Source organism: Tasmannia lanceolata, unplaced genomic scaffold (genome assembly GCF_043159265.1).
Source record: "Tasmannia lanceolata isolate RefF3 unplaced genomic scaffold, GAP_Taslan_0.1 ptg000015l, whole genome shotgun sequence".
NCBI lineage: Eukaryota > Viridiplantae > Streptophyta > Magnoliopsida > Canellales > Winteraceae > Tasmannia > Tasmannia lanceolata.
In genome coordinates this window covers 60,006,284-60,031,397 of record NW_027518692.1, presented here as the reverse complement: position 1 = coordinate 60,031,397, position 25,114 = coordinate 60,006,284, and the positions used below count along the sequence as shown (strand labels likewise).

The 25,114-nt window shown below is 38.3% G+C and overlaps 2 protein-coding genes and 1 long non-coding RNA gene across 3 annotated transcripts; 1 reads left to right on the top strand and 2 right to left on the bottom strand.

Moving 5' to 3' along the window:
* Positions 1-900: 900 nt before the first annotated feature.
* Positions 901-7,504, bottom strand: LOC143846973 (uncharacterized). The gene is made up of 3 exons (XR_013234893.1): positions 7,019-7,504; positions 6,883-6,923; positions 901-1,547 (listed from the first exon to the last, which is right to left on the bottom strand). It is a non-coding gene; the product is annotated as an uncharacterized LOC143846973 (long non-coding RNA).
* Positions 7,505-8,320: 816 nt separating this feature from the next.
* LOC143892771 (Auxin efflux carrier family protein) lies at positions 8,321-10,473 on the bottom strand. The gene has a single exon (XM_077397634.1). It carries the CDS (start codon positions 9,790-9,792, stop codon positions 8,455-8,457), a length of 1,338 nt encoding a protein of 445 aa, XP_077253749.1. The 5' UTR covers positions 9,793-10,473; the 3' UTR covers positions 8,321-8,454.
* Positions 10,474-18,464: 7,991 nt separating this feature from the next.
* RPI2 (ribose-5-phosphate isomerase 2) lies at positions 18,465-20,079 on the top strand. Its single transcript, XM_077397633.1, has 2 exons — positions 18,465-18,807; positions 18,977-20,079. The coding sequence occupies exon 2, from the start codon at positions 18,979-18,981 to the stop codon at positions 19,771-19,773; it is 795 nt and encodes a 264-aa protein (XP_077253748.1). The 5' UTR covers positions 18,465-18,807; positions 18,977-18,978; the 3' UTR covers positions 19,774-20,079.
* The last annotated feature ends 5,035 nt before the right edge of the window (positions 20,080-25,114 follow it).

Here is a 25,114-nt window from a genome sequence, read left to right as displayed (position 1 = left end):
GGGTATAGGACGTTTGCAATTTTCCTTGAAAAAAAAAAAAAATTCATTACTGGCAAGCCTCTTTACATTATAATGACAAGGACCTGCATTGGATCGTTTCTTATCACAAAGAGAGGATTCAGTCCTATTAATCAAATGACATGGTTTAGAGGATAAGTGGCCATAAAAGAGCCCAGAGTTGGGATAACTTGACCAAGTTTATGATAGCGGCAAGTCACATGAGCTTAGGCCCGGTTTGTTTTGGAATTTGAGAACCGGTTGTGAGTCAGAAACTGATTATTGGTCTCAAAATTAATCAGGAATTAGTACAAGGTTTGGAAACTCAACGACTCGATTATGGATAGGTAGGACTTGAACTAAACTCACAGATTAAATGCAGGCTTCAAAGTGACCCGAGAATGATCTGAATCAATCGAAAGAAGCTCAGCCCAAGTTCTGAAAGACATTGTCTCAAGTTTTGAAACTTCTGTCTTCTTGGAGAAAATATCGTGAATGCCTGTGGGCTGAGAGAATTAGAGAAATAAGATCTCATATAACCTGCATTTAGGTGTTAGAAAGGTCCTGTGAGGATAAAAAGATGAATTTCATGACACGATTGGAGTCTCAAAATTGAAGAGTTATGAATTTCATAGATAATAAAGGGCAGTGATGAATCGATCCCCAAATATCTTAAATCTATTCCCTATGTATCTTTCTCTCTCCTCTGGGTTAGAGAGAGAAAGAGGAGAGAGATAGACACATAGGGGGTCGATTTAAGATACATGGGGGTCGATTTATCAAACAGTTTATATGAGATCTTTCCATGGGGGACGACAAAGAGGAAGGCAAGCCATTAGTGATTTTCATTTTGCTGTATATTGGGAAGTATGGTTATGAGGCAAACGATATTTGACGAGGAACTGATGGAAATGAAAGCTTTGAATCCTGAATTGCTACATGCCCCATCCAGAGACACAGTGATCATAGAGTCTTTATCATTCAAAAAGAAAAAAGAAAAATAAAAGATGGTGTCCAATAAGGCCTTACAAAAAGTACAGTACTAAGGTAATTATTGTCTAAGTATAAATGATTAAATAACATCAACTCTAATAGCCTAAGCTTCTGGAGTAATTGGTTGTTTCACGTGGTATTAGAGCCATTGCCTCACTGCCTCACGGCAGGTCTTGGGTTCAAAACCCAACATCTCTTGATATTCAGAATCCACATGTACAGCCAACCCAAAAAAGAGGGGCCGCATGTGCGGGGGAGTGCTAAGTATAAATGATTAAAATAACACCAACTCTAACAGCTTAAGCTGTTGTAGTAATTGGTTGATTCACAACAATCAATAGCAAACAGATGGAAAGATCTATTCCCAAAATTTATCAACCAAAGATTGCTGCTATATGGAGTGTTCCAGGCTTCCCAGGAGAAGAATAACTATGAAGTCAAACTAGACGTACTTCTCTATCATTTGATCGGATATGAAGTTACTCCCCCGGCAACAGAAGAATTATTATGGTGTCAATGTCAGGCTGCTTCTAGCTCAGTCATAAAAAATGAAGGACCTGGTGATGCAAGAATGTATCAATAAGGTCTTTCAATACAGTACCATTTGAAAGATCAGTTCCCAAAATCCTCATAGATACGTAAACAAACACAACTAAGATTGAAGATGATGTTGCAAGAGGGAAAGCAGAAAGTATGGCACTCATTTGCCTTTGCAGGCATGTGAGTGGGAGCCATATTTATGAACATCCCTAATAACATTTATACTTCAATTGCTTGTTTTTTTTAATTCAATCACTGAAAACTGAACAGGCTGACTTCTGGCATGGCTCATAGGAGAAAAGGAAAGATATATACTGTGAAATGTAAAAGCCCCATAAGAAGAGACCAATATTATCCATGGAGCTCATATGAAGCTACAAATCTCAACAAATAGTATTTGGTGGCCACTTGGAAAGGAATCAATAACCACCTTACACCTCAGCAAGGATCAACTCATCCTCATAAGTGTAAAAACTACCTTCAATAAAGAAGAGAAAAAATGAAGAGAGAGGAAGAGGAAAATCGTGAGAGAGCTAATATGGGAGTGATTCTCATTGATTAGAATATGAGATACAAAGGCTAATTTGTATGGAGATGGTTTCTTAGGAAGACCCTATCTATGTCAAATGCCGGGTTGGATGAGTCAAACAACATGGTAGATAGTGTATTTATAGTGGCTACCTCAGATAAACTATCTGAGCTTGAGCTCAGATACCGCGCCCCCATATTATAAATTTATTTTACTTCTTTAGTTCTTTAACACTCCCCCTCTAGCTCATGTGTGCTCCGGTACATATGCAGCTTGTCCACAAGAAAGTGATGATCACTGGTATGCTCTTTTGTGAAGACGTTAGCAACTTGATCTTTGCTCCCAATATAAATAAGGGACATATTTCTCCACTCTCTACCTTTTATAAAGTTAATATATCTCCATTTGTTTCGTCCTGGAGTGAAACACTGAGATAATTTTATGGTACTCCAATTATCACAATAAAGAGTAGAGAGGAGTTAGGATGCATGTGGATCTCCTGTAAAAGATATCTCATCCACATTAACTCTGCAATGGCTGATGCCATCACTCTGTATCTAGTCTCTCAAACCAAGCCCTTGAAGCCTACTTAAGACCATAAGTGGCTTTCTTAAGCGTGCACACGTGAGTGCCCCTTTCTGCTCTCAAATCCTTTAGGCTATTCCTTATGCAACTCTTTTTAAGGATCTATGTAAAATAGTGTTCTTCACATCCATTTGGCTAAGGCTCCACCCATATGAGTTAGCTAAAGCCAAAATAACTCTCACAGTAGTTATCTTAACAAGTGGGCTAAAGGTTTCTTCATATTTTAGGCCATGATATTGGTTGTGCCCCTTGGCTACCAACCTAGCCCTGTATATATCAATCGTTCTATATGGATTTTGTTTGATCATATACACCCATTTGCATCCTACCACATTCTTACTACCGAGTCGTGGTACAACATCCCATTTTTCATTCCTAAATTTCTATAGCATGACTTCAACCCATTTGTGAGTGATTGATACTTCCTCAAAAGTGCATGGCTCAACTGCAGTTGCAAAACCAACTAGTGTAGATAGCATTCTATTATGTTTGTGTTGATGTGTGCAGTACTACTCATATAGCTGAACGGCTCTTTTCCTCTCCAATCTTGTCACCTATTTTTCCACTGTTCTATGGTGGTGAAGATATAGTGGCACAAAAATTTGGTGGTGCAGAGGGATTGGTCTCCTCCTAAAGATCACAACCAACAGAAGGGGGATCAATAAGATGACCATCATCAAAAGTGACATGCAGTTAGATTATCACCTTTTGGGATGTGAGAGAATAACACATATATCCTCTATGCTCATCACGATAGGCACCAAAAATACAAGCTTGAGCCTTTTTATAAAACTTCTAGCAACAGGTGGATGGAGCATGAACATAAGCAATCCCACGAACATAAACCATAGTACTTAAGAAGCATACAAGTGAGGGCCTCATGGGGAGACATATGTCCAAGAAGGGTCGATGGTAACAAGTTAATCACATAAGTGGTAGTAAGGAATGCCTCGGTCCAGAGATGTTATGGGACCCAGAATAGAAAAGCAATCAAAAGACCAGTCTCAGTAATAAGCCTGTGCTTCTATACAGTAACACCGTTTTGGGATAGCATATGAGGGCGGGAAGATTCTTGCTTGATGCCATAAGAATGGCAATAGCATTGGAAGGCTGTAGATATAAACTTAACACCACCATCACGTCTTGGAAGGTACCATAGAGCTGGGTGATAAAGGTGTAAAATGAAAGAAGTCAAAGAAAACATCAAACTTATATTGGAGGAATTCAAAGTAAATCCATGTGAATATATTAAAATCATCAAGATCCAGATGGAAGCAACGATGGCTAGACCCAGCACATAAGAACGGATCAATTTAAAGGAAAATGAACATTATATTTTATTCAATGAAGAGAAAGGTAATTCATGGTGCTTCGTAAGCTGACAAATGCTGTTATTGGGAGCATTATTACATGTAAAAGAAATAAAAAATTGAGAAGAAATATTGTAGAATCAGATCGTTTGTGTGAGCAATATGATTATGTAGACTATAGGTGACAAAGGTGACGTAGAGACAATATACTTCGACATTGGGATTGATAGAGGACTCCAAATCGATCTGTGAAAACAGAAGGCAAAGGTTGCCTTAACGAATCCCCCTAGCAAGGATCTTCTTAGATTCCAAATTCTTCAAATAAACAGAAATTGGGGTGAAAATAATGTAACACCAAACATGAAAAGAAAATTGGGAAGCATAAAATATTGGGAACAAGATAAACATTAGGAATATCAATAGTCCCTAAAGGCGAAGATACTGAGGCTGAACCAATGCATGATGGGAAGAGATATCCCACCACCCATGATGATCCTAGATGAACCAATGTATGGAATGAGAGAACTAAGAGTAACTGAATCATTTGATATGTGGTGAATGGGACCCTGATGTAAACAAAATCTACCATGGATGCTCTAGTACTAATTAATGTAAACTAAAATCTACTATGGATGCTCTTATACCAAATTTAATGATGAATCTTTTATAGAAAATAACATCTAAGGATAAAAAGATTACTACAAAGTAAAGGATATAAAGATTACTACCAAGTAGAAACATAAAAACACTCACCTTTCTTGACTAATAAGATTGGGTATGGAATTATTCTGCCAAAGAAAACCAGATCAAGGTTGATTACAACCGTAAATCTATACTAAGGAAAAACTTGCTGAAATGTAAAACAAGCTTTTCAAGATATGGAGTTTTTTTCAAGTAAAAACCCACGAACTGATCAGTAGCAAGTTCAAGAAACAAAACCACCTAAATGCTTGCATAGAAAATAAGAACTCAAACTTTCTTTTTATTCCAACTAAAACTATCGACGTTTCTCGCTCGGTGCCTAAAGCGCATTGTGCTTCGCTTCAACAAATGAGAATTTTTCAGTGTAATCGGTGAACAACGAGAGCTGGTTAGATGCGTGGGACAGAGGACTCAGTGAAAGACAGTATGAGATATATTCTAACTGGTTAGAATATGAGATACAATGGCTTATATACTAATATTACACATTTACTATTATACCTATAATGAAGGGTACTATGATACAATGAGTTTATTTTATTTCTCTAACAATAACGTGATGAGGTGCCAGGATATCCAAATCAAGTTTATCTAATCAATCAACTACTTGGTAGCTTCCTCTTGGAAAGAGGTGACTACTAAGTAGACCTCAACCGTAGAACGAGTCATTGGACCCATCTCAGGAAGATTTGAGATAAAAATATGCAAAGATGTTAATAGTGAGAAGGAAATTCTTGGTAGAACCATTCAAGAATCAGAAGGGCACTCTTATCACAATCCACACTTATAATCCCACTTTTGGTAGGAGAGAATCTAATGAGGAGAAACTTTAAATGAGCCCTGAGTAAGTATTCCTAGATATTACTCGAAAATAAATTATTCCTACAATGTGAGATGTGTACATATTTGTTGGTGTCAAACATGATGATCATGGCAATCCCAGCATGTCAGGACATGCATATAGTCATATGATAATAATGTGACATACAAAGATTAGTTCACAAGTATAGAATACAAAAGAATCCATACAAATGAAAATAATTCAGACTATATCAAACAATATACAACCAATATGTGAAATAAAGAAAAAGGCGATTTTTTGGCATTTCCTAATCACCATTTCCCCTTATGTCTGGCACACCTTTGTGGCAATGCAATCCTAGAGGGTCCATCAAAGGGGAAAATGGCATGTAAATATGTTTGGAGATATTCAAGGTCAGGTTCAGATTAATAAAAGTCAGGTCAACTAAAAAGAAGCAGCAAGTAGAGAGTGACACATTTTCTATGGAAGCAATAGCAAAACTAAGTATGCAGGCTATTCATGATTATAACTGCAATAGATAAGTGGAAAGGGGAGGGGGATGATGCAATGAGGTCCTCCGGCCTCAATACTTACTCCAGGCAAACTTATAAAAAGGAATTATGTTAGGCAAAGTACCAGGCCTCCACTACTTTATGATTGAACGAAGTTCATTCAGTTTCATCAGAGGGACCCTAGAGTTTAAATCCTCATTACAGTCTTGGTCATGGTTTTTTAATAACATTTTAAATTCTACTCCCAGATTTAGTGTGTGCAACATTACCCCTTTTCATAAATGAGCAAATTTGATAGCAGAGGAAATGGCCAGCTTCGGAATTGCGAGGTACAGTTACTGGGCTTGACTTGGCCATATATTCACTCCTTTTACTTTTTCCTCATTTTGGTTTACGAACTTTGTTCCACAATAAAGAAATCTCAACAAATAGTAAGGACATTTTCGTAGATGTTAATGAAGTTTGAGTCATTTGACAAATCTCCATGAGTGATGAAAATTTTGAACAACAGAGAATAAACCCTCTCACTCATGAATCAGGTCAATCCAATAATTTTTGCAAAGTACATATTCCAAATGAAAATGAGTATTCGCGGAGACAAGGTTCCCCATGGTAAGATTATTTTTTGGATGTTTTGACCATCTAGGTCTTTCGTTAATGAAATTGGCTACCATTCAAAAAAGAAGATTATTTTTTGGATCACAATTTATAAAGCATTGGAAATTTGGCTACTAAAAATCAGAGTTTCTTTTGAAAAATGGTCAACATTAAATGATTGAAAGAAATCCATGTAGACTTATTAGACTGGTTGGGAAAGAAGAATCTTTTTGTAAATACACCAGTAAAAGAATAATTTAGCAATGGCAGTTAAGAAGTAAAAAGTTCAACATATATCTGCAGGAGTTCATGTACCTTGGTGTCGTGCTCGAGTTGCATAAGAATCAGAGAAATCCCTGTAAATTCAACTAATTATATATAAAGCCAGGCAGTAAAAAAACATAAAAGTGTCACAATGCATACAGTTAGGGACACAAGATTTGGTATTTACCTCAATTCAAAATTGAAAAAGCTAAAATTACGAGCACTGTCCACGATCCTAAAGTGACAACCCATCCTGGATTCCACATGGCACACATGTAATTGATCAGGTCTATTGATCTGGTGGGCCACCATGGGTATGGGGCATTGCCACCGTTCCTACCCTGATCAAATCACCCTTCATAAAGAACGTTTCATTTATATCTCATCATGAAGACGTGCTTAAGTAATAGGTACTTAGAAATAAATGTCATCACTAAAACTGCCTTTTTTCATATTAGTTGTGAGGGTTGAATGAAGTTTAATACAAACTTCGCATTCTTTCCATATTGTCCTTCCTAGTTTTGTAGCACAATTATCAGTCCAACCTCATAGGAGGCGATGAACAGAAAGGACTCATCTCCCAGCATTAAATTTACACCAAACCAAGGGTTGAGTATGGCATCTCTGTCAATCAAAAGTATCACCATGTTCAGGATTCAAAGAGCACATGCCCTTCTTCCCATCCCTAGTGAAAGAGTCCACTCCTTTCCGCTCTGTTTTTCCATAATAAGGGGCTGTTTGGATACACGGATTTTAGAAACCAGGTTTTTAGTTTGAAAACAGTGTAAAAGACGGTTAGAGACAAGAGAAGAAGCGGACCAGCCGTCGATTTTTACTCATTTTGACTTGTCTCCCTTCTTTCCATCAGCAAGAGAGTAGAAGATCCTCTCATTTTCCTGGTTTTAGAAATCTCAAGTTGCAGGAGAGATTTTTAAAACCTGATTTTCTTGCTTAAAATCCAAGAAATGCTGCTAGGACAGCACACAGCAACCTGATCATGAACGCTCTTTTACACTGATTTCAAACTAAAAACCTGTTTTCTAAAATATGCGTATCCAAACGGCCCCTAACTGTTTTGAAATGGTTCACAGAGTAGCCCGTCACAGTAACCAAGGAAGCAGGCAGAACAATGCACAAATACATGGTAAGCAGCTTGAGTAATTTAGCTATTGATGCTTAGTCACAAATATGCCGACTCACCATAAGCCGACTATGAAGATAGCATATTCTGACATCAATAAAATATTTATTAACCTGGTGGTAAAGGGATTCTGCATGTAGAATGTCAGGTTATGTAAGAGAATACAATTTCTGACAATCAACATGACAGGTGCATATGAAGCACTCCAAAAGGGTCAATGCACTTCAACTAGTGTCCCTCATGTAAGTCCCTAGTCTCCCAACTAAAATTAATTATTGACACAACTAGTTTTTAAAAAAGTGATTGTCTCACACCCACAACCATGAAATACTTACAGAGATCCAAATATTGTAAACTCATCTCCATTCAGATAATGCGGCATGATATAAATAAAGGAAGTCACCAAACAGCAGTACATATAACTGATACAACAAAGTTTTGTGCATATTGGCAAGCTCAAAGTAAGAAGATATTGCTTTATCTCAAACATATGAGAGCAACTTGAAGTAAATAATAACATAAACTGAAAGAGAAAAAACTGCAAAGATATGTTGCCAGAACAGGAGAGCAGAAGCCTCGCAAACAGCATAACCCCTTAAGCTGGCGATGGCTCCCAACAAGATGGCACTTGGCGTCGTGTATTGCAATAAAAGCACAAACTTGTACATCTGATCGCCATGGACCAAAAAATCCAATTTATCTGCCAAAGCCACCACCCCAATTCCTACCAGAGGAAGCACCAAAAGTCTAGCCACAGTAATCCCTATCGTCGTTCTAATCCCAAGCCCGGAATCATTGGGCCCTTCAGCCAGCATTCCTCCAAGAATAAGCATGACCGAAGGAACCACTGCACCGGCCAAAATTTCCAAACTATCAGTGAAGAACGAAAGGGGTGCGTCATTCCCAAAGACAAAATCCCTAAATTGGGGAACCATCCCAACAATAATCGCTAATAAAGAAGCAATAGTTGGGGGTTGAAGAATGTGACGAACTGGGGTCTCCTCAGCCACAATTCTAAACCTTCTCACCACCTTTGGCTCAGCCAGACACCTGATTGACTTTGGACTACTACTACCTCCTCCCTCTACTGTTAAATCAACATCAGGGAAAGCACTCTGCGAAAGATTCGAAATGCTATTAAAGACCCTAGCGATAAATGGTGTCTTTGAATGTTGTGTTTCTTTATCCTCCATCCCTGGCCACTCAGCTTCAACAAGGAGAGGCCTACTGGTATCAGTAGTTGTTTCTTCCTCTATCCCGGCACCTTCGGGGACAATCTCATAGTATTCCAAAGGCGGTTCCATCATGTGGTAAACAAGGGTATAAACAAGAATTACCGCAACCCATTGGGCAAAAGAAACATAGGCAACACCAGCTCTATGGCAATCGGGTCCGAACGGCTGATCTGAACTATGGCAAATTGACCCTACAATGGCGATAGGAAGATTTCCAGTGTTTCCAAATCCAGTCATTATGACAGTGAAACGAAAGAATTGGGGCGGTGGGCGACACACAAGTGCAACAAAGTACCCCAAAATACAGCCTATGAGGGTACTGATCAGCACGTTTACGGGGATGAACCACCAAAGGGCGACATTTTGAAGAGTTATTGATGTACCAAGGTGGGTGAAAATCAGACAAGGCAGAAACAGCGCAAAAACGAGTTTGCTGAGAAGCTTGAAGGTCGATTTAGGGATGACTTTGATTTTGGGGTGAGCTAGAAATAGGCCTATGACGGCGAGAGTGAGGAGTTTCAATACGGGTAACACAGCGCTTAGCAAACTCATTTTACCATCCGGGTATACAAGTGACAGTGGCATTTTTCTGTAGTATTTGGATTGCTAGAATATGTGTTTCAGAGATATAGCACAAAATTCAAATGAAAACACAAGAAGATGAGGGTTTTAGTCTGCCAAAAATAGATGCCTAAAACCCAGACAGCTTTTTTTCTTAATGTATTTGAAGATCTACACGTTAGGTTTTAAGATCTCAGAGAAATTTTATGAAGAAAAATGAATCCGGTGGGAAATTGGTAGATGATTTGTGCAATATTTCATTGCCCTAGGTAATTGGTTTCAGAGATTAAGCAGAAATTTTAAGATGGAAAACGAAATCAACAGAAATTAAAGAATACTATGAAAGATTCCTTTCTCTGTCAATTTTTCTCGAATTAGTTTCAGATCTAAAACATGGGTTTAAGATCTAAAACATGGGTTTCAGAGATTTTGGACGCTTTCTAATGAAAACTAGAAGAGATGTATTGATATACTGAGAATATCAAATCACGCAGATTCCGATCAAAACCTTACTTCACCATCAAAAGAGGAAAAATCAGCAGATTTTCTTAAAGTTTCGTCAAAAACAAGAACAGGGGTGAAAGATATTTAGCAGAAACTAACAGAAATTGAAGAGAAAATCGACGAGAATAGAAATAGAACCTACTTGCAGAGTTGCAGGGAAATGTGGGGGCGTGAAGGGGTTTCTCTGGTCCTCGTACAATGAGAAACAGAAATATAAAAGGAAAGTTCTGAAAAGAAGGAATTGCTAGCGTCCATCGTAAAAGGCATTTCGCGGCTCTCGCGCATGTCAGACCAGCCACCTCTTCAATGGAGACAAAACTGTTGTCGTCATTCACGAGGTGGCGGCAGGCCTGACATGCGACAGACCAGCCGCGAAATGGATTTTGCGATGGACCCTAGCAGATCCTCGTAAAAGATGGAGATCTTCAGTTTCATTTATTCAACTGGGTATACAGATGCGGAAAAGATTTATAATAATTGAAGGTTATCGATATTGGCACTACCATATTTTAATAATTACACAAATTAAGCTGGTCATTTCTTTTTAATTGATTTCTGAGAGCTTTTTGTAAGTTTGTAACAACTTTTGATAGCTGTTTAGATAATAAAAGACAAGATGAGCTGGTGCAATTATCAAAATAGTGTAGTGCCAGTATCAGTAGCTATGAATTTTCAGGCACTTTTTTCGCAAGTCATTCAGACGATCAACGGTCCAGTGCATGTGGTATCTGCGCTTAGAGATCGGGACCCGTTGATTTGATAGGCCATCTCAGGGAGACCCAGTGCATTCGGGTCTGATGTTGAACGGATATCTCATTCGTAAGATTGAGCCATGAGAAAATCAACGGCTTAAATACATCTTAAAAGATGTTTTTTCCATCATGATTGATCAATGGTCTAGAGTCATCCGATTAGAGTGGGACCAAGTCAATAGGACAGACTTTCGATGGCCAAGATCCGAGCACACGTGGCAATTGTCCATCCGTATGGTGATTGTTTTCCCTACCAAAATAATGCTTGATAGAAAATATTTTTTCTCAGAAGTTTATCATAAGGGATTTGCTAGAGACCATCGCAGGAGGCATTTCCCTTATCATAAATGGAAAATCAACTCCAGTGTACGTGGCAATCCGGGCAGTTGAATCCTTCCCACGTGAAGTAAATCAGCCCAATTGCAATCATAGGGAAATAGCTGGCTGTCCCAAGTAAAAAATGGGGTGGATATGTCACTTTCCATTTTTTTCGGTTCTATGTCATGCTGTCTCTATTTATTTCTCCTGGTTGCCGGAATTTCTTTGGTTCTTGGGATTTATGTGGAACAAAAAGTTCCCTGGAGATTGGTGGAAAAAAAAACTCCTTGGAAGTATCCCGGTAAAATAAAAATCTCATGTTTGGTTGACCGGATTTGTTTGGTTGCTTGAACTGTTGGGAAGAAAAAAATTCTTCTGTTCCTGGGATTATTTTGGTTCCTAGGAGTATTATTTTTTTTCCAGGATAGGATTTCGTGCGGGGTTATTTTGGTTCCTGAGATTATTTTGGGCCAAGCAACCAAACGTGGGTTTCCTGCGGAAATTTCACAAAAGTCCTAAGAACCAAAAAAATTCTGACAACCAAACGGAGCAGGGAAATGATTTCAGCGCTCCAATGTTTCGATAAATATGCGCTCTCAGGTTTCTGGTGTTGTATTTAAAGGGCTTTTTGAGAACCGTGATATTCCTCTCTGATAGCCCTTTAAATACTACGTGCCAAACATGGGAGCGGATGTTTATCAAAACATCGGAGCGCTGAAATCATTTCCCTTCATTTAATAAATATAGTTGTATCATTAGGAAGGGTGAAGTTTCCTTTTTATACATGGGAAATGATATATTCTTTCTCCCTTTTTTACTTGGGGCAGCCCCTTGTGGTGTAAAAGAGTAGTCATACAAACAACACAGGGGGGCAGTCCCAAGTATATAAAAGGGTTGAATATGTCACTTCCCTTATATATTTCACTATAAATTGGTGGTTGTGTTTGAGATGTTGATTGCACAACAACCGTATGAAGAGGAATTATCTGATGTGTCCACGTATATTTTTAGAAGGAAAATACTAGCAGCAAAATTATTAGTGGGGCCCACATATATAGCCTATCCAATTTGTGGTCCCACCCTTAAATAAGTAATTTATAAAAAATCATTTCCACAGAGCTCAGCATACAACAGCTCCACATGCCCTGTCAATCTCTACATGATCGGAGAGATTTGAAACAGCTCGACATATGGGCCCATAGAATGGAGTATTGAGAAGTCAACCTTTGGATCAATTTTTGGGTCCCACATGGGAACATTCATTTTAATCTAGACCATTGCTGTTGTAGACCATCACAGGATCGTTCGGTATGGCTTCTCATTCTCAATGGAAGAAATAAGTGAAAAATGGGAGAATGAGATTCTTCCAGAGCGAAAACATGATTCTTCACTCGCCATTTTATGCTGGACTTTGAGAAATGGGTGTTGTGTGTCGGACTTGTCGAATGTGATTCCTTTGGTTGCTTACATTCTTTTCATTTTCTACATCAGAAAATCTACATAATCCTTCCGTGAGGGATTCCCTATAGAGAAATCAATTGTTTAGCTTTAATTTGTAAAACCCTAAGGGCCCGTTTGGATGCCAAGAAGATTTTGATTTGGATTTCTCACATTTGCAGCACTTTTTTGCATTGTAATTTGGATCCGGATTAAATTCTTGGATTCACAATTCAACAACTGACAATGAAAAGAATCAGATTTCCAAATATGCTGTATAGGTAAGTAATTGGAAATCCACAGATGTGGCAGTTTCCTTCATCCTCTTTGCTCCTCAACCTCTTCCCTCCACTAGGAAGTACCCCCTACTCTCTCTGTCCCCCTCAGCATGAGCTGGGGGATCTATTCATTTTGTATTCAAAACTCAACTCCAAATCCAAACACAAAATATCAGGTATCCAAACGGGCCATAAATGAGGCTGGATGGATTTAGGGTTGGGATCATTCGTTCAAGATGGCGCCACGTGCAACAATAGAATTAATGGACCTGACTATGTCCACGTGGATCCCATCTTCAGTTGATCTGAACCCTTCATTTGAGAAGGTCAATCCTGTATGACTGTATCTCTAATAGCTTAAACTCAAGTTATGGCGGCCCCTGACTTGTTCAATTCAGTTGGCTCTAAGAAGTGGGTGAGAATGGGCCCATTATGGGCCTGTGAACCTTCTATGGGCCAAAATGAATTGGTTGTCGGAGGACCTCTTGTGAGAAAAATTCTCAAAGACTCTGTTCACTTGCCTTCTTGAGAAAGGAAAAGAGAAGAAAGTAAGCCAAATTTTCCCGTGATTAGACATTTTCCGCCGTTCACTTGTTTTCTCGGGAAATCATAATTACACAGGTGGAAAATATAAATAATGACGTGGAAAACGAACTTTCTTGCACTTTCCCTCTAAATTTTCTCACCAAAAGGGTAAGAAAATCACTTTCCTGAGAAAATCACTTTGCCTGCATACTTTTGTTTTCATTTCTCGGCCAAGTGAACAACGGAATTTTCTCACAAAAGAAATTTTCTCACAGTTTTTTTTTTCCTTTCTTTTCCAGTTTTCCACGTCAAATTCTTTTCCTTTCTTTTCTTTTCCTGCTGCTAGAAAACAAGTGAACAGAGCCAAAGAGCCTCCTATGGATTTCAATCCATAGGCCTCGATGGGCCAATCCCAAAACGAAACAGAGAAAAGAGGACACAGGCCTATTGCAAATGGGCTTGGACAATAAGTTCATTGTATCTATTTCATATGGCTTTCACAATTGTGGTACCTAAGGCAAGCAAATATATGAGGATTATATGCTTTTAGGTAAGAAATAATTTCATTATTGTATAAAAAAAAAGGTAAATGCATTTAATTATTGGGTGTTAGACACATATAAACACCACCAATCATAACATCCACATTCAATAACCAAAAAATGCATATTATCAGCTATTCGGCTCTTATGATAGATGTGGTTTTGGGCCCACTTGGGAAGGAGGGTTTTGATTTTCAAACTCAAGCTCTAGCGGGCCCATGAACTGTTGCGTCTAGCTGGCCAGGATGGCTCTAATGTGTGGGTGAGATTGGGCCCTTTGTGTGGGCCAACATGGATTGATATTTGACGTGCCTCTCATGGGCAAATATTTTATGGTCTGTCTAGGAAGTATCTAATGCGTATCTTTGTGTATGCAGCCAGCAATCTTCACAGAATAAATATAGGCTACCGATATTTGCACTAACATGTTTTGATAATGAGAAAAAATCACCTTGTCTTTTCCCTTTTTAATTAAATGATGAGAGCTTTTTGGAAATAGTATAAGCTTTTGGCTAAATCATAAGAGACAAGGTGAGTTTGTTTCATTATCGAAACATGGCAGTGGGAATATCACTAGTATAAATAAACTGGTCAATAATATAAAGGAATTGCTAGCGTCGGCATTGCACGGCTGGTCTGTCGCATGTCAGACCTGCCACCTCGTGAAAGTTGTCTCCATTTGCGATGGACCCTAGCAAATCCCGTATTTTAATATATGAAAACAGATGTTCTTACTAGGGAAGTTAGTCATAAATACACTAGATAGGGCGTGGATATATCATTTCCCTTTTTACATTATTATGTGCCCAAATGTGAATAGTATTTGGACCTACTAGTCGGGCCCACAAACCTTCCTTTTTCTTTTCTTTTTTTTTTTGAGAAGTGGGTGGTGTGGCAGGGGGTGGGATCGAACCTCCGATCCTCTACCAATTGAGCTAGAGGCTCAGCCCCAACCTTCTTTTAATTTGACCAGCTAGTAGTGCTCACAAACCCCAACTAGTAGTGAGACTCACAAATTGAATGTTATATTTAGAACTTCAAAGCCTTCATGTTGATGACTAACTAAGGGTGCAACTTGGGCAGGGTCCGTATGAGCTTTGCTTAAAAAAAAAAAAAAGGATTGGAATCAACTTGACCCAAGTTTACAGTATAAGTCCCCCACCCACGCAACCCAACCCACACGCACGCAGGCACCAAAAAAAGAAGTGGAAAATTGAATGTTATATATTTAGAATTTCAAAACAGTGAGGTTTATGGCTAACTGATGGTGCAACTTGCGTCGGGTCCAGTTGATTTTTTGCTAAGAATTGGCTTGGAATCAACCTGAATTGAATTTGAATTGCAACTTGGGTCGGTTGCAGGGGATCCCATTTTTGAAGTGTTTTCCTAATTGCAAATTGCTTCGTAATTGTTTAGTAACCATTAAATATCCTATATTCTATTTGAGGAATTATAAACTAAAGGCTCCCTTGTAAAAAACAATCCACAAGGGCTTTTCTATTTGTCCCTTTTTTCGATAGGTAAGCTAGGGATTCGTGGGGACCCCTACCAGTTTACTAAATGAAAAGGAAGGTCATACATTTAAGGAATAAAAACCACCATCCCTATCCTTAAGATACCCTAGATAGGACAACAGAGGATTCAAATGATCCAAAATTTCAGCTACCTATGACCAAACCGATGGCAAAGAAATATATTTCAAGCTCATCAAGATCAAATTCATGTTGTCCTTATGAATTATTATGATGCGAATGCTAGTTTGGGTAGATAGTTTGGGAGAACCAGATGCCTGTAATGTTCCAAGAGGCCTATCATCTTCTGACTCAACTTTCTCAACTTCTGGTGGGTTGCCCATAGTGGGGTGAGGGCTAGCACCTTATGACCTGCTGTTAAGGAGGAGTCCCCGTCGAGGAGTGGGGGAGTGCATCTTTGTTAACAAAGACTAATAGAGAAAAAGAGAGTGTTTTTTTCTATTTGTCCTGTCATCAAAGTGCCTTTATTTTTCCTTTAATTTTATATTTGACCATATCATTTTCATATTTTTCTATACCCATATCAATCAACTTTGTTGAGAAGGATCGAAATAGGTAGGGTTGCAACTCGGGTTGGGTAGGTCGGGTTTTCCAAAACCCTACCCTACCCGAGAAATTATATCGATTCGGATCAGGTCTAGTCTAATTTTTATAAGCAAACCCAGGATTCGTAAACCCAACCCTACCCAAGATAGTTTCTCGGGTTGTGTCTGGCCAGGTCAGTTTTTTGTTTTTAATATATAGGATATGATTGTAGAAAAAAACAAAATTTCACACCAAAAATCTCTAAATTTATTTTATCAAGCATATAAATTTAAGAAGGAAACCATTAGGCCCACAAACCCCCTAATGTAACAGAAAAAAAATTGAATAATAAACATTCAGAAATTCAAAGTCGGCTATGATGTTGTTTACTAATTCAGGATTTCAATACCCACAAGACTTCAAAGTTCTCCAGTCCTAAAAGGTTCACAAAAGTCCTAAGGGTTTGTGCATTCAAAGTCCAAGCCCATGAGAGTCTTAAAAGGTTCACAGAAGTCCAAAGGGTTTGCACATTCAAAGTGCAAACCCATGAGAGTCATCAACGGTCTAATTATGTCTGCTTGACCTTCAAAATCCGCCTAAACCCTAGGTAAAGTCAATGCCCAATTTATTATTCTTATCACAATAACCGACCAAACAACTAAGGGAATTGCTAGGGTCCTTCACAAAAGGCATTTCACAGCCAGACCAGCCACCTCGTGAATGGTGACCAGGTGGCTAGTCTGAAGTGCGACAGACCGGCCGCGAAATGCCTTTTGCGATGGACCCTAGCAAATTCCAACAACTAAATATGGTATACATAATATTATTTAATATCAAATTTATTCCCTGTACATTATATTAAGCTTCATTTTATTGTAAGTCCCCATCTTCAATTTCAAGATTTCCATCGCGTCCTCTCACCACATTCGATTCGTCTTTGTCGTAATAACCAAATAGCAAGATTCCAAGTAGCGAATGTGCGGAGAATCGTTTCTTTTGTGGGATGCTTCTCGCCTTGTGATGCAACTTTTGCAAATAAAATATGGCTTTCAGTGATTATTCCTTTCAAACCATTCAAACCCCACTCTAAAAGAAACAGAGTGCTACCATAGGAAAGAGTGGAGATGATAATAGGCTTTTATAAAGTGAGTATCAATATGTTTATTTTTTTATGAGGGCTAAAGTAGGGAGTCCGTGGACATGCCCCCCCCCCCCCCCCCGCCCCGGGTATTTTAAAATCATATATAAATGTAAATAAGAGGGTCAGAACATCAATGGAAATTTCTTATAATTTTAAATTTTTGTTGAACATTTTATAATAATTAAATATGGGATTTGCTAGCGACCATCGCAGAAGGCATTTCTTGGTTGGGCTGTTGTATGTGATAGCTGCCACACATGCTCAGATTCATTTAATTTGTATGAGGTGGTTGTTCTCACGTGCAACAGCCCAACCGTGAAATGCCGTCTACCACTGTCCCTAGCAAACCTCATTAAAAAAAAAAAAATTATAGGTAATACCAAATTATTATACTAGGTTTGTAAGTACATGCAACTACACAAAAAATATAGTGGGCTATTGAGTAATCCAAACCATTGATCTGCTGGGCTCCAACTTAATGCCCTGAAAATTATCTCCATAGATGATCCTAGCCCTCCAGTCTCTAGAGGGCCCCCGCACCAATTTGTTTGCATGTACATGCAAGTACACCCAAAAAAATACATTATTGAATGATTTAAATCTTTCATTTGTTGGACCCCAACTTGAACGGATGATTTTAACCCTCCGAACTCTCAAGGTTCCGGGCCCACATTACTAGGTGATCCAAACCATTTATTTGTTGGGACCCAGTTAAATAGGCCGTTAAATCATCTTCACAAGATGATCGTAACTCTTCAATCTGCAGAAGTTCCTATACATATCAGACGGTTAGGATCATCCTAAGGAGAAATTATTTAAAGCATGAATGGGATTTGCTAGGGCCATCACAAAAGGCATTTTGTGGACCGGCTATGGCATGAGAGAACAGCCACATTGGATGAATGAAATCAATAAGACAAAAATTGATCCTATGTGGCTGCTCTCACATGCAACAGCCTGTCCGAGAAATGCCTTCTGCGATGCTCCTTAGAAAATCCCAAAAAACTTATAAAAAGCAAAAAGGGATTTCGTTTGGAAGATAAGGACGAAATCCCATGTTGAGACAATGGCGGAAAAGGGGGAGTGAACATATCATTTCCCTTTATTAAAATGTAGGCAAATCTTTTCTACTAGTATAAAGTCAAAACGTAAGGCTCTATCTAACTCTCAATCCTATTCTCAAACTATCTCTGCTCTTGCTTTCCATTCTCCAAACCCTCTCTTTTTCCCTTCTCCTTATGCGGTGAAACCCTAGTGCCTCCCATTCCTGTATCATCCGCCGGCGGCGAATTTACCGGCGGCGGAGGTACCGGCGACAGCTACCAGAAAAAGTTTCAGTCGGCGGAGACTGAAACGTTTCGGTTACGTTTCGATCGTATCGGCCGAAGCGAAACGGGAACTACGGCGAAATATACCTATCGAAAAATATATTAATCCTAATACACGTTTATTTCGTTTCCTCATCGTTCTCTACTCGAGATTCAGGTATTTTTGCTATTTCCTCTTTTCCTGAAATAACTATAAATCGAAACGTTTCGGTTTCGTTTCGATCGTATCGGCCGAAACGAAACGGGAACCACTTCAAAATAATGTATTAATGTATTAATCCTCATACACGTTTTTTTCGTTTCCCTCATTTTTTTCTCTACTGAAGAAATGGCGATGGAGAAAGTGATACTACCATCACAACCCCTTCCCGCTCTATCAATCGATTCTCCGCCTCAATCGATTCTCACTCAAGACGATCTGAAACGAATCTCGGCCTACAAAGCAGTGGAATTTGTTGAATCCGGAATGGTTCTAGGGTTAGGAACAGGATCCACAGCCTATTACGCAATCGAACGTATAGGCGAACTTCTTCAGCAAGGAAAACTCCGTAACATAATTGCAATCCCAACATCAAAGAAAACTGAAAAACAAGCAATCTCATTAGGCATTCCTTTATCCGATCTCGATCATCATCCAGTTCTTGATCTTGCGATCGACGGTGCAGATGAAGTGGATCAGTTCCTAAACCTAATCAAAGGCCGTGGAGGCTCGCTCCTTAGGGAAAAAATGGTGGAAGGCGCTTGCCGGAAGTTTATAGTGATAGTTGATGAGTCTAAGATTGTGGAAAATCTCGGTGACACCGGACTTTCTATGCCGGTGGAGGTTGTTCCGTTCTGCTGGAAGTACACGGCTGGAAAACTTCAGGAGCTTATCGAGGACTCCGGTGGGGTCGCGAAGGTGCGGATGATCGGTAATGGTGATGATGAGAAGCCTTTTGTTACTGATAATTTGAATTATATTGTGGACTTGTATTTTCAGAAGGGAAGAGGGATTGGAGATTTGAATGCGGCGAGTGATGCGATTTTGCGGCTTGCGGGTGTTGTTGAGCATGGGATGTTTATTGATATGGCCACCACTGTGATTGTTGCGGGGGGTGGTGGAGTTACCATGAAGAACAAGTAGAGATGGCAGTTTTAGTTAAGATTGATTTTGTTAGGTTATTTAATGCTCTTTTGTTAACAAAATTTTGTTGTTTTGGGGAAAATTTTAGTTGTAATCATTGTTGGAATAGCAATGAATAGAATAATTATGCTTTCGTTGACAAATTTTGTTGTCTTGGGTAGAATCATAGTTGAAATCATTGTTGGAATAGCAATGAATAGAATAATTAGTGGGGTGTTCTGTTTTCAGAATTTTTGGGATGCTTTTCTATTTCACATCTGGAATATTGTTTGCAGAATTTCTTTATACAATGCTCTTGATTTCTTATGGTATGTCTGAAATAGGAATGGGAATGCTATTCCTTTGGTTCTAATTTCATTGTCTTTCGTTGTGGGTCAGAAATTTGGGATGGTTTTGTAGTTCACACCTAGAATTTTACTTATAGAATTTCTTAATACAATGCTCTTGATTTCTTCTGATTTCTTGTGGTCCTAATTTCATCGTCTTTGTTATGGGGTTTTGTGGGTTTATAAAGATATCTATAAGTGGAGACTGAAGTATTCCACCTCCACCCACCCTTTCATGATTCTTTTTGCACAATGTAATATTTCTGGTGACAGTTATGAACCTCTGTGAAAGAGTCCATACATTAAAAGAGTCCCTCTTTTTTACTTCCCTAATCTATCTCTTTAATCAAAGATTCTCGGTTGTTGCTGGGTTCACAGAATCTCAAGTACAGTTGTTAAACAATGTTCTCAATTTTTTTTTGCTCTCGCATGCCATAGTAAATGCACATGTTTTTGAATGGTTAGTGCGAGGCATCTAGTTCTAGATTTTCCGTGTTTTAGTTCATTCTGATTCTCTACCACATTTGGGCAGATATTGGTAAGTGATCATACACAACATTGTATGCACTGCAAATAAATTGGGTGGCTGGTACATACACCCCCTTCTCTTTGTTTTTGCCTTATATTTTTGTTACTTTATTTTGTTGTGTGCGCATCTCTAAAATAGGTGATCTTACTGTCATCTGTGTAAAGAAGAAATTTGGTGGTTCAGAATCAATTTTAGGGTGTGTGCTTACCTGTTACCTCTTGGGGTTGATTAGAGTGTCAAATTCCAAAACATCTATATCAGTGTACAAATTCAAAAAACTCGGTGACCTTTGACTCGGTCTGGTCTCCATCCTGTACAGCTACATATCAGTTTTTTTTTTTTTTTCTTTCTGAATACTTGCCAAGTTGAGAAGCTGTCTTCTCCCTCATCTATTTTCTCTTCCTTTATCTCATTTCCTATGTTTTTCCTTAGAGATCGACTTGAAAGACAATCTAGTCTTGATGAATGAAAATAGCCACTCGGTGCAAATGTGGCATATGTGTTTTGTGATTGGAACTGTTGATTTGATGGGCCTTCACATGGCCAACGCGTACGATCATTCAACAGTCATTGCTCCAATCGCCAGTTGTCTCAGAGGCGGTACATTTAGTGGCCGATAGAGGCAGAGAAGAGCTTTGATTTGATCAAAGCATAAGTTGACAATTATTCACCTCTATTAAAGCTTCGAGCTCTTCTCTATTCAACAAAAAGTCCAAGGTGAGGTTGTCATCTCTCCCACTTTTAGAGTCTAAACTCCAATAAATTTAGAACGCTTGAGCTGAAAAGACTTTTGGCAAGAAAACTATAGTCTACTAATAAGAATTCAACTAATAATCACATTTCCATAATGTGAGGAAGCTCATAACTATATTCTACTAATAAGAATTCAACTCATAATCACATTTCAATAATGAGAAGAAGCTCATAATCTCCTCAAGAAGTATGAATTCTATGATGCAATGGATTCATTAAGAGAGTTACTCTCCCCTATAGTAGTCACCCGAATCACTTCATACACATGGATTTTCAACAAATTCTTCTTCAATAGATGCCATTGAAAGGGAAGCATATTTACCAGCCAAAATCCTGATACGGAAATTACAGGTCAAGACATTGTCCCGGCATTCTGTTTCTGATATAACTTAGGTAGGGTTTACTAATGAGTAAATGTATATACTCATTCACCACGGACTTTCCATGGAGGTGCGGATAAAAGACTACAGCTTCCAATTAGATAGAAGCCCACTCTACGGCTCCAGATTTTCAAAACCATCCACTAAAAGTAATTTAATGATTCCTGGATATAAATCTACACATTCCATGTGCCATTGTTTTGGAGTCTTATTATTGATTAAAAATTTGCTATAGTTCGCCGATAGACATTTCTCTCAAGTCACAATGAGATTTAGCACAGAATTGAAGATAGACTCTTTGGGTCCCTGGCTTATTGATCATGCTGATGCATGACATAAAATGCTGTCTCTTTCCCATTTTCTATTTTCCTATCGGACAAGAGTTTTCATGATTTTCTTGAATTGTAAAGAATTTGAGTGTGGGTTTAGTTGTTTAGAAAGTTCTGCTGCATATGGACTTGGTCCAGAATTCTCACTGTTTTAAGATTCTTGATACATTTCCTGGGATTTTGTTAGAATATCAAGCTAGGTGTTTTAGAGAGACCGTATTGGAGTTTTGGAAAACTTATGCCATTTAGGACTCTTAAAATTCTGATGATATTAAAATTTTTGTTGTTTGCAGATTGGGTAAATATCAAGTGTTCATCATGGTTCAGCTTTTCCTTGGTTGTGGTACTTCGTTATGCAATCCTTAATGAGAAGTGCACCTTTTTGTTCATTTTCTTAATTACTTTTATTCTTGGTAATTGGCTTCCCCATTTTCTGATTTGATTTTAGTGAGGCCGTATATGTAGTTTATAAGTGATTTTGTATTTCTAGGCCTGGGAGCAGATACTTTTGTTGAGTCTGTCATTGGAATTAGAGGATGTTGTTGTTTGGGTACTTTTGAAGGTTTCCTTCATAATGAATGCGTTCACTGTTTTGATAATTTAGTACAATAATTTATTTTATTAGTAATGTTTGCTAGATGTGTTGGATATGATTTGTTCAAAATTTCCATAGATTTTGTACACTAGCTTGTTGCGTGTTTGGCTCTTTATGGAGTGGCCATTTGGTTTAACATTGTGGTTTCTTACAATGTAGTCACGGGCTTGATTGGGTCCTGATAGAATTCCCGCGGTGTGTATTTGAAATGGTCTGCTTTATGTTTGGAGGTCTACAATGTGTGCTTTTAAATGTTCTCTGTTCCGAATGCCTTTGTTTCTTCATGGATGATCTCAGTTTTGATTCTTCCTGTTTTTCATGTCAGTTGGATTCATATTGAATATTTTCATGCGTTTTTTCATGTTGTTGGAGGATGCAGGGTTTATGTTGTTTTTTAACTGTGTGTTGTTGAGGATACATTGTTTGTGTTGTTTTGTAATGTTTGTAGTACCTATATTTGCATCCATGTGGGTGGTTCTTATTTGCTTTGTTTCAGGGTGATCATGTTCTATATATTTGTTTCTGGACAAACCTCTGCTTTCTCTGTTTATCTTTCGGATCCAAGCACTTTTTTTTTTGTGTGTGTGTGTGAGTTTTATGCTTAATTTTATGTCTAATGTGACATCGTCACTTGATCTTTATTTTTAAGTCTTTTAGGCTCCAAGTCATGCTATGACTTAGATAGACTTGAAACAAGTTCTCTGCTAATAAACGTGTTTCTTTTTTCTTGCTATTACGTTCTTGCGTATGTGTTTTGATTAGTTACTGGGGGAAGCCCATCTGGGCACAGTTCTGGGATCAGCATTTCTTTGTAAATTCCAGATAGAGGTTTACTTTTTGAACTACTACTTCTTAATGGATCCTCTGTAAATATCAACCAAAGGAAGTCTCTTAAGATACACTTTCTTTTGATGTTCTATTTTGTTATGCGGAAGGCTGAAGAACAGAAAACTTGAGATTGCTGAGGATGGACTTGTTAAGCGACTCTATATTGAAGAAAACAATGGGAGCCCAAAATAATGATGCTCAGAATATGATTTGATAGTATAATTAACCCCTGCGAAGAAAACCTCTCTTGAGATACTAATTTCCAGGCCATGCATCTCTTTGAATAATTAGAAGATTTGCATAAGTTTGCGAGAGTATCAGTATCAACTGATGGAAATAGCATCATGTCTTCAATAAAAAGGAGATGAGTAATGGCCTTTTTCATGAGAGAAGCCAAAACAATGGAAGCTACTTACATTGAAATCTCTTGCAAGTAACCACGGCTCGATCATAGGCTAAGAAATAATAGGTCCTGTTTGTTTTAGATCGTGAGTCCAAAACTGATTATTGGACTTAAATTTACTTTTAGGCCCTGTTCGTTTTGGATTTTGAGAATCGATTTTGAATCCAAAACAAACAGGGCCTAAAAGTTTGAATCCAAAACAAACCGGGCCTTAATTTTGAGTAGAATAATCAGTTTTGGACTCACAATCTAAAACAAACAGGGTCTTAGTGATAGTAGCCCATCAAAATCTTCTGTCAAGGCCTAAGACCATAAACTGTAGTGAAGTAAAAGAGGTAAGTCACGAGTTTCAATCTCGCTTAACAATGACCATAATGAGATTTGTTAAGAATACTTGGGTTCCGCTTGGATGCCTTGAATTTGGAATTGGAAATCAAAATTCCAATATAGCGTTTGGCCCCACTTTTAATGTTTGGATTTGGCTTTGAGCTGAATCCAAATAATTTCCAAATCTAAGAAATACGAAGGGGAAATGAGATTTCGAAGTCTGTTTCAAAACAGATTATTTGGAAATCCAAATCCTCCATCCATTTCCTCTTGAAGTGGGAGGAAACTCGAAAAAGGCTAGTTTTTAGTAAATTAGTGGGAGACAAGAAAAGTAGAATGGCAACAAAACATTACCAGGAAAGAAAAAATGACATCATTTTACATACTTTTTTAGTAAATCATTATTTTGGTAGCAGCCAAAAGACCCTGAATCCTCTTGATTTGAGAGGAAACTCTGCAACAAGAAAAAAAGTGCAACCAAATAGACCCTAGAGATTAGTCATCCTAATACTTCTCTAACTCACCATGCTTAACTTCGAAGTTCTAATGGTTTGTGCCCATGTGATCGCATCCTGATTTTGACATTCTTTATCAAGAGCATCCTTAGAACTTTTATAGGGTACAACACGAGGACTTATCTGAGGAGATCAGTCATCCTAGTATTACTCTCACCTAAGCACGCTTAACTTCAAATTTCTAATGAGAACCCAACATTGATGGACCATTGTAAAGTGTAAAACAATATGCTCTAAGCCTCTAATGCTCTATCAGATAATGTTAACCTCTGATCATTAATAGCTTGCAAATAAACAACTAGAACTAAAATAATCCAAATCTACCAAAATTCCATAAATCCCACGGTCACAATCTT